This window comes from Echinops telfairi, unplaced genomic scaffold (assembly GCF_000313985.2).
Source record: "Echinops telfairi isolate 266 unplaced genomic scaffold, ASM31398v2 ScPeMD7_23;HRSCAF=83, whole genome shotgun sequence".
Classification (NCBI taxonomy): domain Eukaryota; kingdom Metazoa; phylum Chordata; class Mammalia; order Afrosoricida; family Tenrecidae; genus Echinops; species Echinops telfairi.
In genome coordinates this window covers 55009931-55022732 of record NW_022103920.1, presented here as the reverse complement: position 1 = coordinate 55022732, position 12802 = coordinate 55009931, and the positions used below count along the sequence as shown (strand labels likewise).

General features: G+C 39.0%; 1 protein-coding gene across 1 annotated transcript in view; it reads right to left on the bottom strand.

The window, feature by feature from the left end:
* The window catches only part of ZNF804B (zinc finger protein 804B), a 485335-nt gene extending 472826 nt beyond the window's left edge, over positions 1 to 12509 (bottom strand). Inside the window, exon 1 of the mRNA XM_004702800.2 lies at positions 12402 to 12509. Within this exon, the coding sequence (XP_004702857.1) occupies positions 12402 to 12509 (108 nt within the window). The remainder of the gene's footprint in view (positions 1 to 12401) is intronic.
* Between the last annotated feature and the right edge of the window lie 293 nt (positions 12510 to 12802).

Here is a 12802-nt window from a genome sequence, read left to right as displayed (position 1 = left end):
GAATGATGAGGGCAATGAATGTACAAATGTGCTTTACACAATTGATGTATGTATAGATTGTGATAAGAGTTGTATGAGCCCCTAATAAAACGATTGAAACAAAACAAAACAAAAGATACTTATAGAATAAATGATTGAAAAAAGGAATGAATGACTTGCCAATTGAAATTTCTGGTTTTGTTTATGTTTTTTTTTTTCAGAGTTTTAGAATCTTAGGCTTTTCTAGACTTAGACTTCTATGTCAAGATTTCTGTCCCCCATACTAGAGATTTCCCATTTTGTTTAAAGACATTCTCTTTGGCCTGGGCACTGCTTTCTTGGGCTTATTTATGTAGGTATTCCTGAGTGATGGACCCTAGAACTACCTTAACCATTGTCATGAAAATGACATCACTAGAGAAAAATGTGTCTATAATCAATGCCTTATGACGGAGTTAATTGTCAGATATGCCAAATAACTAATCGTATTTCTTCCAGGCATGCATTTTAACTATATTCTGGAAACAAGAGGTGTTTAGCTGCCTGGCCATCTATTTGGCACGCAAATAAAAAAGCCCCAGGTCTGATGGCGAACTAGAGCTTCCTGGTCCAGATGCAGAGAGAAAGGTGCTCCTTTCAGCAGTCTGAAGCCAAGGCCCTGCACCACCTAAGTCAAGGCACTCCCTCCTATGACGTTTCTGCTCTTGCTCCCAAGATCTTCTTTGAATAAAGAATATTATAGCTTTAAAGATGCATTCACTCATTCACAAACCGATAAATAAATGGAAATGAATTGATAAGCAACCTGAAGAGCATTAGTCACCCATAAGTGAGTTGTTTCAGTTAGTGAAAGTGCTAAGCAAGCGGGAAGCTGAAGTGTGTTTCCACACCTGGCAAATACAACACTCCTATAGACTAGAAACACATTTTCAGGACCAGGCCTATAGTCATGGCTCAAGGAGGAATTTAAACTTGTTAGCACCTAAATTTTCATTACAACCAGACCATTGGTTGTAGTCCAGTGACTATGTATTTATTTTTAAGACTTTCTGATTAAATGATGCTACTAAAAAATCTGGGTAAGGTGCCCAGCTCCTAAGAAAAAGGTTGGAGTTTCAAGTTCACCCTTGGAAGAAAGACCAAGTACTTACTTCTGAAATTAAACCACTGAAAATCATCTCCTGCACAGTTCTATTCTAACACACATGCATTCTCATGAGTTTGCAACTGGCTCCATAGCAACGGACTTGCTTTGTCACATTACTTCCTCCATGGACAGTCCCCAGGAACAGGTCGATGGGACTGTAACGTCTGGGGCTATGCCTTCCCATCTGCTCTATCTTCAGTGGAAAACTGGTTTTATTTATCATTTTCAAGATGGTGTGCACACAAATGATCAAAGAGAATAGAATTGAGTACAATTAAAATAAAACAATAATAACTCACACCTAAGCAGCCTACTACTATCACAGACACATAAAGCTTTATTGTTTTCTTGTATTTTTCTTTTATAATAGTTTCACAAATTATTTTTCTCATAATGATAAGAAAGTAAATGCTCAGTGGTCATAGCCAAGGATTTTCATGGCAACATCATACGGAACTCTTGAACTCATACTATAAAGCTTTACAGATATTGAAAGAGGTGTATTCAATTTGATTTACAATACATGATCAGTTCTTTAAATACATTTAAATTCACTTAAATTAGGATTGATTAATACAAGCATTGTTTTAGTTCATCTACAATCTTCTTGGCAATAATCCTGTTTCCATAGTAATGCCAACATTTTATTCTTGTGCATGCATGTGGAATTATAAATTTTATTTAAAATTTTGCATATCATTTGCTCATAAATATAATTTTTTTTTTTAATCAATTTATTGGGGCTCATACAATTCGTCACAATACATAGATCAACTGTGCAAAGCACATCCATACATTTGTTGCCCTCATCATTCCCAAAATTTTCTTGCCTCTTGGGTTCCCGGAATGCGCTCATTTTCCTTTTTTTTTTAATTTTCCCCCCCTCCCCTTCCCTTTCCCCCATGCACCCTTAATAATTTATAAATTATTTTTGTATCTTACATTACACTGTCCGGCGCCTCCCTTCACCCACCCCGCTGCTGCCCGTCCCCCAGAGAGGAGGCCATATGTGGCTCCCTGTGATCCATTCCCCCTTACTACCTCCCCTTTCCCTCCTGATATCGCCCCCTTCACCCCCGGTCCTGAGAGTTTCTTCCGTCCTACATTCCCTGCGCTTCCAATTCCCCTCTGTACCGCTGTGCATCATCTGGTCTAACCAGGTCTGCAAGGCGAAACTGGGGTCCTGGTAGTTGGGGGGAGGAAGCGTTTAAGAACTAGAGGAAGATTGTGAGCTTCATTGTTGCTATACTGTACCCTAAGTGACTCATCTCCCCACTACCCCTCTGCAAGGTATGTCCAGTTGTCTGGAGATGGACATTGGGTCTCCATCGCGCACCACCCTCATTGACAAGGATATGACTTTTCTCCCTGCCTTTGGTGTTTAAAGGCTGGTCCCTTTGGCCCTTCATGATCACACATGTTGGTGTGCTGCTTCCATGTGGGCTTTGTTGCTTCTGGGCTAGATGGCCGCTTGTTTACTTTCAAGCCTTTAAGTCCCCAGACGCTATAGGTCTCGATAGCCGGGCACCATCAGCCTTCTTCACCACACTTACTTATGCACACATTCATCTTCAGCGTTTATGCGTGGAAGGTGGTCACACAGTGATGGTTTTTGTTATGAGAAGTTCACATAGAGGTTTCTTTCTTTAAAGTATTTACTGCTATCTTGCCACTAAATACATAATTCAAATTTCCCCTCAAACAATGAGAACCCAACAGAGCTAGGCCTAACCACTTGCAAGAGATTTCTAAATCCATGTGATGAAGGGATCTTTGAATTTCAAAATGTAACATTAAGGAAAAGATAATGAAATACTTCACAGATGTCACCCTGGATATTATCCATGTGTTTTATTAGCATAAATCCATTTACACTTATCTAATCAGTATTCTTTAGCTCAATTGTTTCAAATAGTTGGCAAACTTGCTTCAGTCACATAACATGAAACAGATAAATGAAGTAGCTGAACCACTGTCCAGCTAGTTACTCTGGCCCCAAAAGATGGCCTAATTTCGATAGCTTCTGTCGGTTGAGATCCATATGTATGTCTTCCTTACTAGCATTCATTCTAATTGTAATAGCACCATTTATAACTGATGGTGTTGAAAGAGTGGTTGTCTTTAGGGTTGGATAGTGCCCGATAAAGGGCACACATGGGCTTCTGGGTTGTGATAAAGTTCTACAGCTACATCTGGGGCAGGGAACAGCTATAGCTTCTGATACATACCCATTTTGAAATTGCTATTCTTGGATACAAATGGTTTAAAAACAACAACCACAGAAAACACAACCTTTTAATTGAGATACCACATGTCTAGCATGTAGGCATCAGGCTGCTAATGGCAAGGTTGGCAGATCAAATGCACCTGCCACTCTGTGGGAGAAAGATGAGACTTCCTGTAAAGATGCACAGTCTCTGAAACCCTCTGTAGGGGAAGTGACTAGTGCCAGGGGCATTGGTTTTCTTTTGGAGGCTAGTAAGTGATGTGTACTAAAGAGGAAGGACAGCAATGCCCTAAGAAGTTACCATGATAGCCCCTGAGAAGCATCAGCCAAGACCAGCTACAGTGTGTTTATTACATAATTGTATCTGTCATCACTGGTGGCCCAGTGGTTAAGCACTTTGATGCCAACCAAAAGCTATTGGGTCAAATCCACCAGCTGCCCAATGGGTGAAAGATGTGACAGGCTGCTGCTGTAAAGATCTGCAGGCTTGGAAACTCTATGCGTGGCTGTTCTCTTTGATCCTAAAGGACTGCTGTGGCTCAGAATCGAATGGATGGCAATGGGCCTGGTTGTGATCTATGCCTAACATAGGACATATTTGACATTACATGCACTTATAATAATGACTCCATTTGGGACCATCACTTTTCATTTAAAACTAGTGCTTTTTGTCCTAAGAATGTGCAAATATGTAAACCTAAAACTAAATAAATTAAGAAGGATGATCTTAAGAGTACCCTTAAATGACTTGATTTGTGTGTGTGAAGTTTTCCTTCTGGATCAAGTATGTATTCAGGAAAAAAGTGAATTGTCTGGGAAAAGTATGCAGTATTTGAAAATGTAGATACTTTGTTCTAAATATAAGATCATATTTTGTTAACTTAACCACCATATCCAAAATGCAAGATGTACCAGCACATTTGAAAACCCCCACTAGTATGTTTTGAATTTTTATAACATTAAAAATACAATAAAGCATTACCAATTACATAAAGTTCAATTAATATATAAAAAAATCACACAAGTGATGTACATGTCAGAAACTCTACTTCATTCTCACAAATATTCCATTCCTTTACATGACTTAACAAAGAAAAATTACCAGCTGTCTCTGAATATCTGAAAGGATGTTTTGTTACATTAGTTTCCCCAGAGAATAAGTTACCTTGTTAAGTAGTTAGTCAACCATTATTAGAAATGTAGAGCTTAGACAAGCATATTGAATATAATTGTATCTGTTTTCTACTGCTGCTACAACAATTCATCACAAAAACATAAGAAGTCAGATGCTATGCTCGGCTATATAGGTAGAAATGGATTTAATCCACCAAAATCTCAAAAGGTCGACCAGGAAACAATTATCGTTCCATCATAATCCAAGCAAACAATGGATGTGACAACAACCTGGAAGAGAAGCCACTTGGCTGATGCTAGGGAATTCACCATATCACATGTGGATCCAACTCTTCAACAACGTTTGCAAGAATAAACGTATATTTTATGCGGTTTGGCAAACAAGGGGAAATGGGTATTTGTGGCCAGGGGAACAGCAGGTGCAATGGCATAACAGTCTACAAGCATGTCATTGTCAAGAACTATGGCTGCCTCAGTGTGGCCCGCGCATAGTATAATAGGCAGGAATAGAGTCAAAGCTGAAGACAGAGTCGGGACCTGGATCATGAGCACCCTTACACACCACCCAAGGACTGTGAACATGTTTAGGTAATGTAAGCGTGGCCAACATGAGCACCTCCATCCATTCCACTTCACATTCAGATGAAACCGATCACAGGGGAGGACCAGACCTTAGTGGAACCTTCACCGACTCTGTCACTCCAGAAAGGGGTGTCAGGGCTATTTTTTGTTTAGAGCATGGCATTTATTTCATTCATCTAGAGGAAGTGCTAGGGGAATGATTATTCTTTAGCCAAGTGGAGGTCTGGAAAGGACAGCTGCTGGAAGGAGTTCAGGGAAGAACACTAGTAGGTGGTTTCTGATTGGAGCTATGGGGGACGTTCTAAATTCTGAAGTAGAGATGAAAGTTATGCCGGGATGGAAGACCCAGAGGAATCGTCTATAAATGTGGACGGAGGAACAGCAGACAATGAGATGGTTCTCGTCCTAGCATATGTGAAAGAAAAAGAAAAAAAGTTTTAAATGGCAATCATGTGAGTTAAAGAGTAAGAATGGATCTTGAGAATAACAGGAAGCAAGAGGATGATGTAGGGCAGGGGGTGGTGGGAAACTGGCAGTACCCATTCCAAAATAAACTATATTTTGTCTCTTTCACCCACACAAAAGTGAAATAAAATTTGCCTAAAGGAACTTGCCAATTGTCGAAGCAAAAAATTGGCAGCCCTGATTATACTTGCTACAAAAGAACAAACTAAAATTCTCCATGAGTCATTCCCAGAGCTGTCCAGGACACAATTCCTGAGCGGCATCCCTAAATTTGGACAACCTCTATTCTATTACTTATTTAAAGCCTACCTTTGTGTCCACAGCAGGCGTAAATCAACTGAAAGGTACATTTACATATTAAAACAATAAAAAATAACTTAAAAGAATACGAACCAAGAAAAATGAAATAAAAAATCAGAGTTAGACTGGAAATAAGGAAAGAACAGGGTTAAAGATATTATGGACACTTGAATGCCAAGAAGCCATCCTCATTGCTTGGTTAAGGTACAAGTTTGTTGCTAGACCTCCTACCAGTCAAAAAAAGGAAAAAAGTTAACTGTATAGTTTTCTTTCGAAAACTGCATATAAGGCGTTGTTTGAAAGTATGTGTTGGACTTTTAGACATAAAATCTTAGTGAAAGAAAAGCTTAATGTGTATTATCAGAGGCCCATCTTAGTAAACATATAATCATGAGTGACAATTTTGAAAAGGATATCAAAAAGCCTTCTCTGTCTTAGTGCTATATAATATTCCTTGATCATTTTTCCCCCAATGAACTAACTGCTCTAGGTACAACTGAGAACACTGTGTCTTGATAAAATGTAATCCAATTTTTTTAATTTATAGTTTTTTCAAGTTTGGCACAAGTTTCTCAAAGCAAGAGAAAATATGGAACTTTTTCATGAAACTACATTAAATGCCCCCCGCCCCAGACCTTTTGGAAATAAATCAGATTTACAGAAGCACAAGAACTCTTTTTACAAAAGGCTGTTGCCCATCATCTTGTAAGGATTTCTGAATTTTCATGAAAAATGGTATCTGTTAAAATTAAGACATTTTAAAGCACGGTGCCATTTTAAAATTTCAATTTCAATTCAAATTATTTCTAAAGAATATGCACATACATGCTGAGGAATTATCATGAAAATGTATATTTTGAACAGACTGACTTCATACTACAATAAACTTGATAAAACCATTTTAAATATGCATTTTTTACACTTATTCCTCCTTCCCCGGGTAGCCTGCTAAAATTTCAAGCTCTGTTCATACTTATGCATAAAAATATATATATTTTTTAGTACACACATTGTACAGTAAAGATGTCACAAGTACTATGAAGACTATGATATTTTTCACTAAAGTATATTAAGTTCTTGCCAAATATCACCTTCATTTAGCCTATACATGATCCCAAGATAATTTCTTTTCATTTTATTTCCAAATTAGGGTACTGAAACCTAAAAAGAGAGTTTACCTTCATTGAAGATCAAAGGGAAATAAATCAGGGAAAATACCCAATCAAATATCAATTTTGAAGTAAACATAGTATAATCTAATAAAAACATCAAAGTAGAAAAAAACTAGAGTATTTATTTGATTCTTCATATGCAAATAGCCCTAAATCACATAAATACTAATTTGTTTAAGTCCTAGAGAGTTCAAAGTTCTTTTCTATGGCATAAATACCAAATACAAGTTGCTGAAATCAGTTTGTGGAAGAATCAAAGGAAAAAGAATATAAGACAATAAGAAAAATAGATATTGTTTAGTAGGATATTTGAGAATATGCATTATAAGAGAATATTTATAAGAATCATGCTCCAGTCTTCTTTACTGAAAGCAATGGTTCTGTTGTCTGTCCTCCAGGGAGAGGGTTATATGTAGATCATTGTGATAGGTTCCCCTTTTCTCTTCCCATCTTCCCCTTCCCCCCCTGGTATCACTACTCTCATTATTGGTCCTAAGGAGTTTATGTGTCCTGGATTCCCTGTGTTTCCAGCTCTTATCTGTACCAATGTACATCCTCTGGTCTATCCAGATTTATAAAGTAGAATTGGGATCATGATAGTGGGGGGTGGGGGGAAGAGCATTAAAGAACTGGAGGAAAGTTTTATGTTTTATTGGTGCTATATTGTACCCTGACTGGCTCGTCATATAATCTGTTTTCTTTTTTTGTTTTCTTCTTCTTCTTTTTTTTTAAATACTTTTATTGGGGGCTCTTACATCTTTTTTATTGTAATCCATACATTCATCCAGTGTGTCAAGCACATTTGCACATATGCTGCCATCATCATTTTCAAAGCATTCTCTTCCCACTTAAGCCCCTGATATCGGCTCCCCATTTCTTCCTCCTCCCTCCCCCACTCACCCTGTCTCATGACCACTTGATATGTTATAGATTATATTTCCATATCTTATATTGTCCTCCGTCACCTCTCACCCACTTTTCCATTATTCATCCCCCTGGGAGGGGGTTCTAGATTGATTCTTGTGATCGGTTCCCCCTTCCTCCCCCCACCCTTCCCTAATCCTCCTAGTATCTCTACTCTCCTTGTTGGCCCTGAGGAGGTTATCTATCCTGGATTCCCTGTGTTGTGGGCTCTTATCTGTAGCAGTGTGCATGCTCTGGTCTAATCCGATTTGTAAGGTAGAATTGAGGTCCTGATAGTGGGTTGAAGGAAACACCAAAGAACTAGAGGATATTTGTGTGTTTCATTGGTGCTATTCTGCACCCTGACAGGCTCATCTCTTTCTTCCCTGTGATCCCTATGTGAGGGGATGTCCAATTGTCTACAGATGGGTATTAGGTCTCCACTCCATGTCCTGCCCCCCATTCACCTTGGGTATGGTTCTGTTCTGGATCTTAAATGCCTGATACCTGATCCCATTGACACCTTATGATCCATCACACAGACTGATGTGTTTCTTCCATGTGGGCTTTGTTACTTCTGAGCTAGATGGCCACTTGTTTATTTTCAAGCCTTTTAAGACCCCAGACGCTATATTTTTTATAGCTGGGCACCATCAGCTTTCTTCACCTCATTTGCTTATGCACCCATTTTGTCTTCAGTGATTATGTCAGGGAGGTGAGCCATCATGGAATGCCGGGTTATTAGAACAAAGTGTTCTTGTGTTAAGGGAATACTTGAGTCGAGGCCCACTGTCCATTTTAATGGATAATTCAATTACTTTAACAAAGTTTTACCATTACGATGTGTCATAGTTGATTTAAAATACATAATGTCTTGTTTGAACAGGTAATCTATCTTTATATACGTATATACACATGCATGTACATTTATGCATTTCATACTCATTTTTAAAGTTATCATCAAGTTATATTATTTTACAGTTGGAGTGGGCCTAACAATAACTCTCTTGAATGTTGGAGGATACATTCTCACCCCGATGAATAACAATTTTACTCTTGAACAGTATGGAATGATTTTTGTAATTTTTCTTTAATCCCTTGGATTTAAAGTAATATAAAGTATTCTCAAATCAATTATTCACATTCTAATTAGACTGAATAGCGTATGCTAGTTTTTCCTCCAGTCTCTAATAAGAAGAGAAATGCAACAGACAGCACATTGGCATGCTTTCACTTTGAAGACAGGGAATTGAATTTCACAATAGGATTTGCAGAGTTAACTCATCTTTAAAAACTGTCTGGGGGGAAATGTTTTATTTCTCATATATTCAATTAAGTATCCATTACAAATGTTCCATATAATGATGTACTATTTTCTAAATGAGATCCTTAGAAATAAAAGGTATGGAAATATAATAATTATCTTTTGTATTTTCAATTTAATATCATGTGTGCAAATTCTACAGGCACATTATTTGAATGTAAGAAATGTATAGAACTAAATTAAATATGTAAGTGAAGAACTGTATCTGCAAGAGGGTAAAATATCGACCCAGATGTTATTCACCTCTATTTCTATGAGAAATACTACAGAAAAAAGTCTTACTACATAAACAAGGAATTGTAGCATTTCTTCTTTCAATAACAATGCTATAAAAGTTTTGTTCAACATTCTGTTACATTCAATTTTATGAACATGCATTATCTTTTAAAACATTTAAAGAGAATACCTTTAAATAGAACAGCATAAATCAAAATAAAAAGAGATGATCCCTTCAATTAAAAGAATCGGGGTCAAAGTTTTGTATAGCAGAATTTAGGGAGGGAAAAGCTAAATCAACTAATGATAGCAAAGACCCAGGCTAAGTGAGTCTCTCCGTATGTGGAAACTTTTCAAGTCATTGTTGTAAGGTCAATTCTAGACCATTCTAGGCACTAAATCTGAAAAGGTCTTGTTGAAGTAGCTATATCTTTAAAGAAAATAGACAACTATGTATTTTATGGATCCATGAATTTAATATTTATACTGAGCGGGAAAAGCAATAAATTCATGTCAACCTGAAAGTAATTGTAGGGGGTGTTCACCACTAACTACAAAAGAAAAATGATGTATAACCATAACGTTTTCCGTTTCATGCTTCACAACGTACTCATTAATGAAGAAGGTAAAGACATACTCTTACAGACTCAGAAACTATTTATCAAAAGAGCAATGGTCTAGAATCTAGAAAGCAGTGACTATTTTTGCTCCAGGAGAAAGGCTAAGGTTAAATTAACCTTAACCCATTGCAATTTATTTCATATGTCAACAAACTGCTTGTGTCAGAAGATGAACAAAACATTGATTTTGTGCACATTATGCATTTCATTTGAAAAGTATTCAAACATTTAAAAAGTCATTCAAATTCTATAGTAACATGTAAAAAAGATAAATATCGAAACATGACTAGGAAGTATATTCGCAGACTCATTTAGTTTTAGTTCTTAATGGTGCTTATCTAAGTACACCTGAATGTGGAGGTATTGGCGGGAACAATCCGGTGCCTCAAAAGGAAGAGCTTGGATGGTGAAATAAGGGAATCGGCACTTTTAAAGTGTCCTCTGCAGAGCCATGTACTTGATGAGTTGCAGTTTACATTCCCAGCCACATGTCCCGTTCCTGTGGTCAACCAGACTCCCAGAGAGAAGTGAGCACACTGGGAGAAGCAGGGCACTCTGTTTGTGACAGAAACCTCCTCTGCAAACTCTTCAATCTTTGAGAGATGACCACCACACACTAACGAACTTAAGGAGGTTTAAAGTAAAGCAGAAGCTGTGAAGAAAATTTCCTTCACTCTATGAATTATTTTAAGCTGCCTGGTAAGTCTCCTATGTGTCTTAATGGACTGAACTCAAGGGCAGTAGGCTCAATACTGCCAGGCCCTATCCAATTCAGATTTCCATAGTCAAAGAGATGCTTCGCAAGACAGCCTCAAAGACCAGCAAAGGGCTGAGAATCATGTGTTGATGAGACAGGTGGAAACACTCTGGGGTTTGCAAACAAGTGGGCTTAAATGGAAACGTCTATAAGGAAGTTTCTCCTGACAAGGTGGGTTGTTAAATTTTAACATGTTTTCTGAGACTGCATTAACTTCATTCCTGGACTCTTTAAAAACTGGAAAGATTTAACCTAAGGCTTGAATGTGGGCTCAGAAGGTTTGAATATGGGCTTTATTTAAATGAAACTCTCCAAGCCTTTCTAACTCAATGCTTCTACTTGAAAGCGCCCTTGCAAATTGCATTGAGCAAGTCTGATTAAGTACCTATAGTTGAAGAGTGGAAGGGAGGGGTGCCACAACTCACATTTACGCTGCATAAAAGCACGGAAGCAACAAGAACAAACTAACAAACAAGCAAAAACTCACTGCTATTGCTTCGAGTTCAACTCATAACAACCCGGCTGTCTGCCATAGTTAGGAAATTTGATGATAACTCTGGGTAATTATACTTTCTGACTGCAAATGTCCCATGTAAATCACATGTAACATTTAATCAAATGGTTCTTTAAGTTTTAAATAAATAATGGTAATGAAGCATTAACTGTGATTAAAAGTGTTAAAAATTAAACATAAAAACTCAGTAACTAGTATTTTTCTCTTCGTAACAGTACAGATTTAAAATACCAATTATTTTCATTAAGCTAGAAAAGTTGATCTGTAAGTTTAGATACTTCATCATTTACTAATCGTGCAGATCATCATAGGTGCAGCTATACATCTTGCTATACGTATGAAAAAAATGTAAAACATCAGTCTAGTATCTACCAAGGAATGAATTCATGATATATTTAAGTCATACTCTTTGGAAAAATATTTTATGTTCAATAAAATAGTTTGAACAAAATATTTTTCAGACAAAGGAACTAAAAAGCATTTGAATAGATTCAATGGTAAACAGAATTGAATAATTTACTACATTGACTAGCAACCACTCAAATCGCACTTTTTGCTCTATCTCCATATACCACAACATACTGTCCGATTCAGGTTTTCATAAATATTGTGCTTCCCCAATAAAACCTATGTAGTAAAGTCGCCCAGCATCTTCCCTGTGCCCGTCCATCGCCCGTTTTCCTGTACAACAGAGCAGCGTGATGAGCCCACCCCGAACCGACAGCTTCACAAAAGCACACCGGAAAGCGCCACTCAAACTTTCTGGGCTCCCCAACCAGCAGCTCCTAACTCGCCACCGCCGAGAAGCTGCCTCGCCAGCCCTGCAGTTCACTGCACCCCTAAAACTGGGCATCGTAGCACTAGAGATCCTCACACACATGTCAACATACACCCCTCTCTATGCAGCGGTCTGTCAAAACACCGCACACACAGGCACAATACGCATTCGGGCAAGGCTCGGGTCTCCGCTCTCCACTTCCCTCCCCGGCTGTGGGTCTGCGCGCCCCGCGCCCGCTGCCTGGGAATCTGCGCGGGTTCCCGGGGTTGGGACGTGCGGTTACCGGTGAGGGCGAGCCGTTCTCGCAGAGGGGCCCTCGGAAGACGCCTTTGATGCCCCGGTAGTGCCCATTGCTGAGGTGTCTCGAGCTGATGACCAGGTAACAAGCCATGTGGGTCCGGGCAGGGAGCGCGGAGAGATCGGCGGTGCAAGTGCGGGCTGGTTTCGCAGCAGCGGCAGCGGCAGCGAGTGCCACCTCCCGAGCAGACGCGGCCCGCAGCGGGCAGGGGACGCGGCGCTGACGGCGGCGGTGGCAGCTGTGGCAGCAGCCACTGAACACTTCGGGGACTCTGCGAGCCAGTCCACATGCTGCTCTGACGAGGGGGCTGCTCCACCGCCGGCCTGCAATCTTTTTTGGGGTTTTTTTCAGGACAACTTCCCGGGTGCGCGGGAGGGATCCGGAGT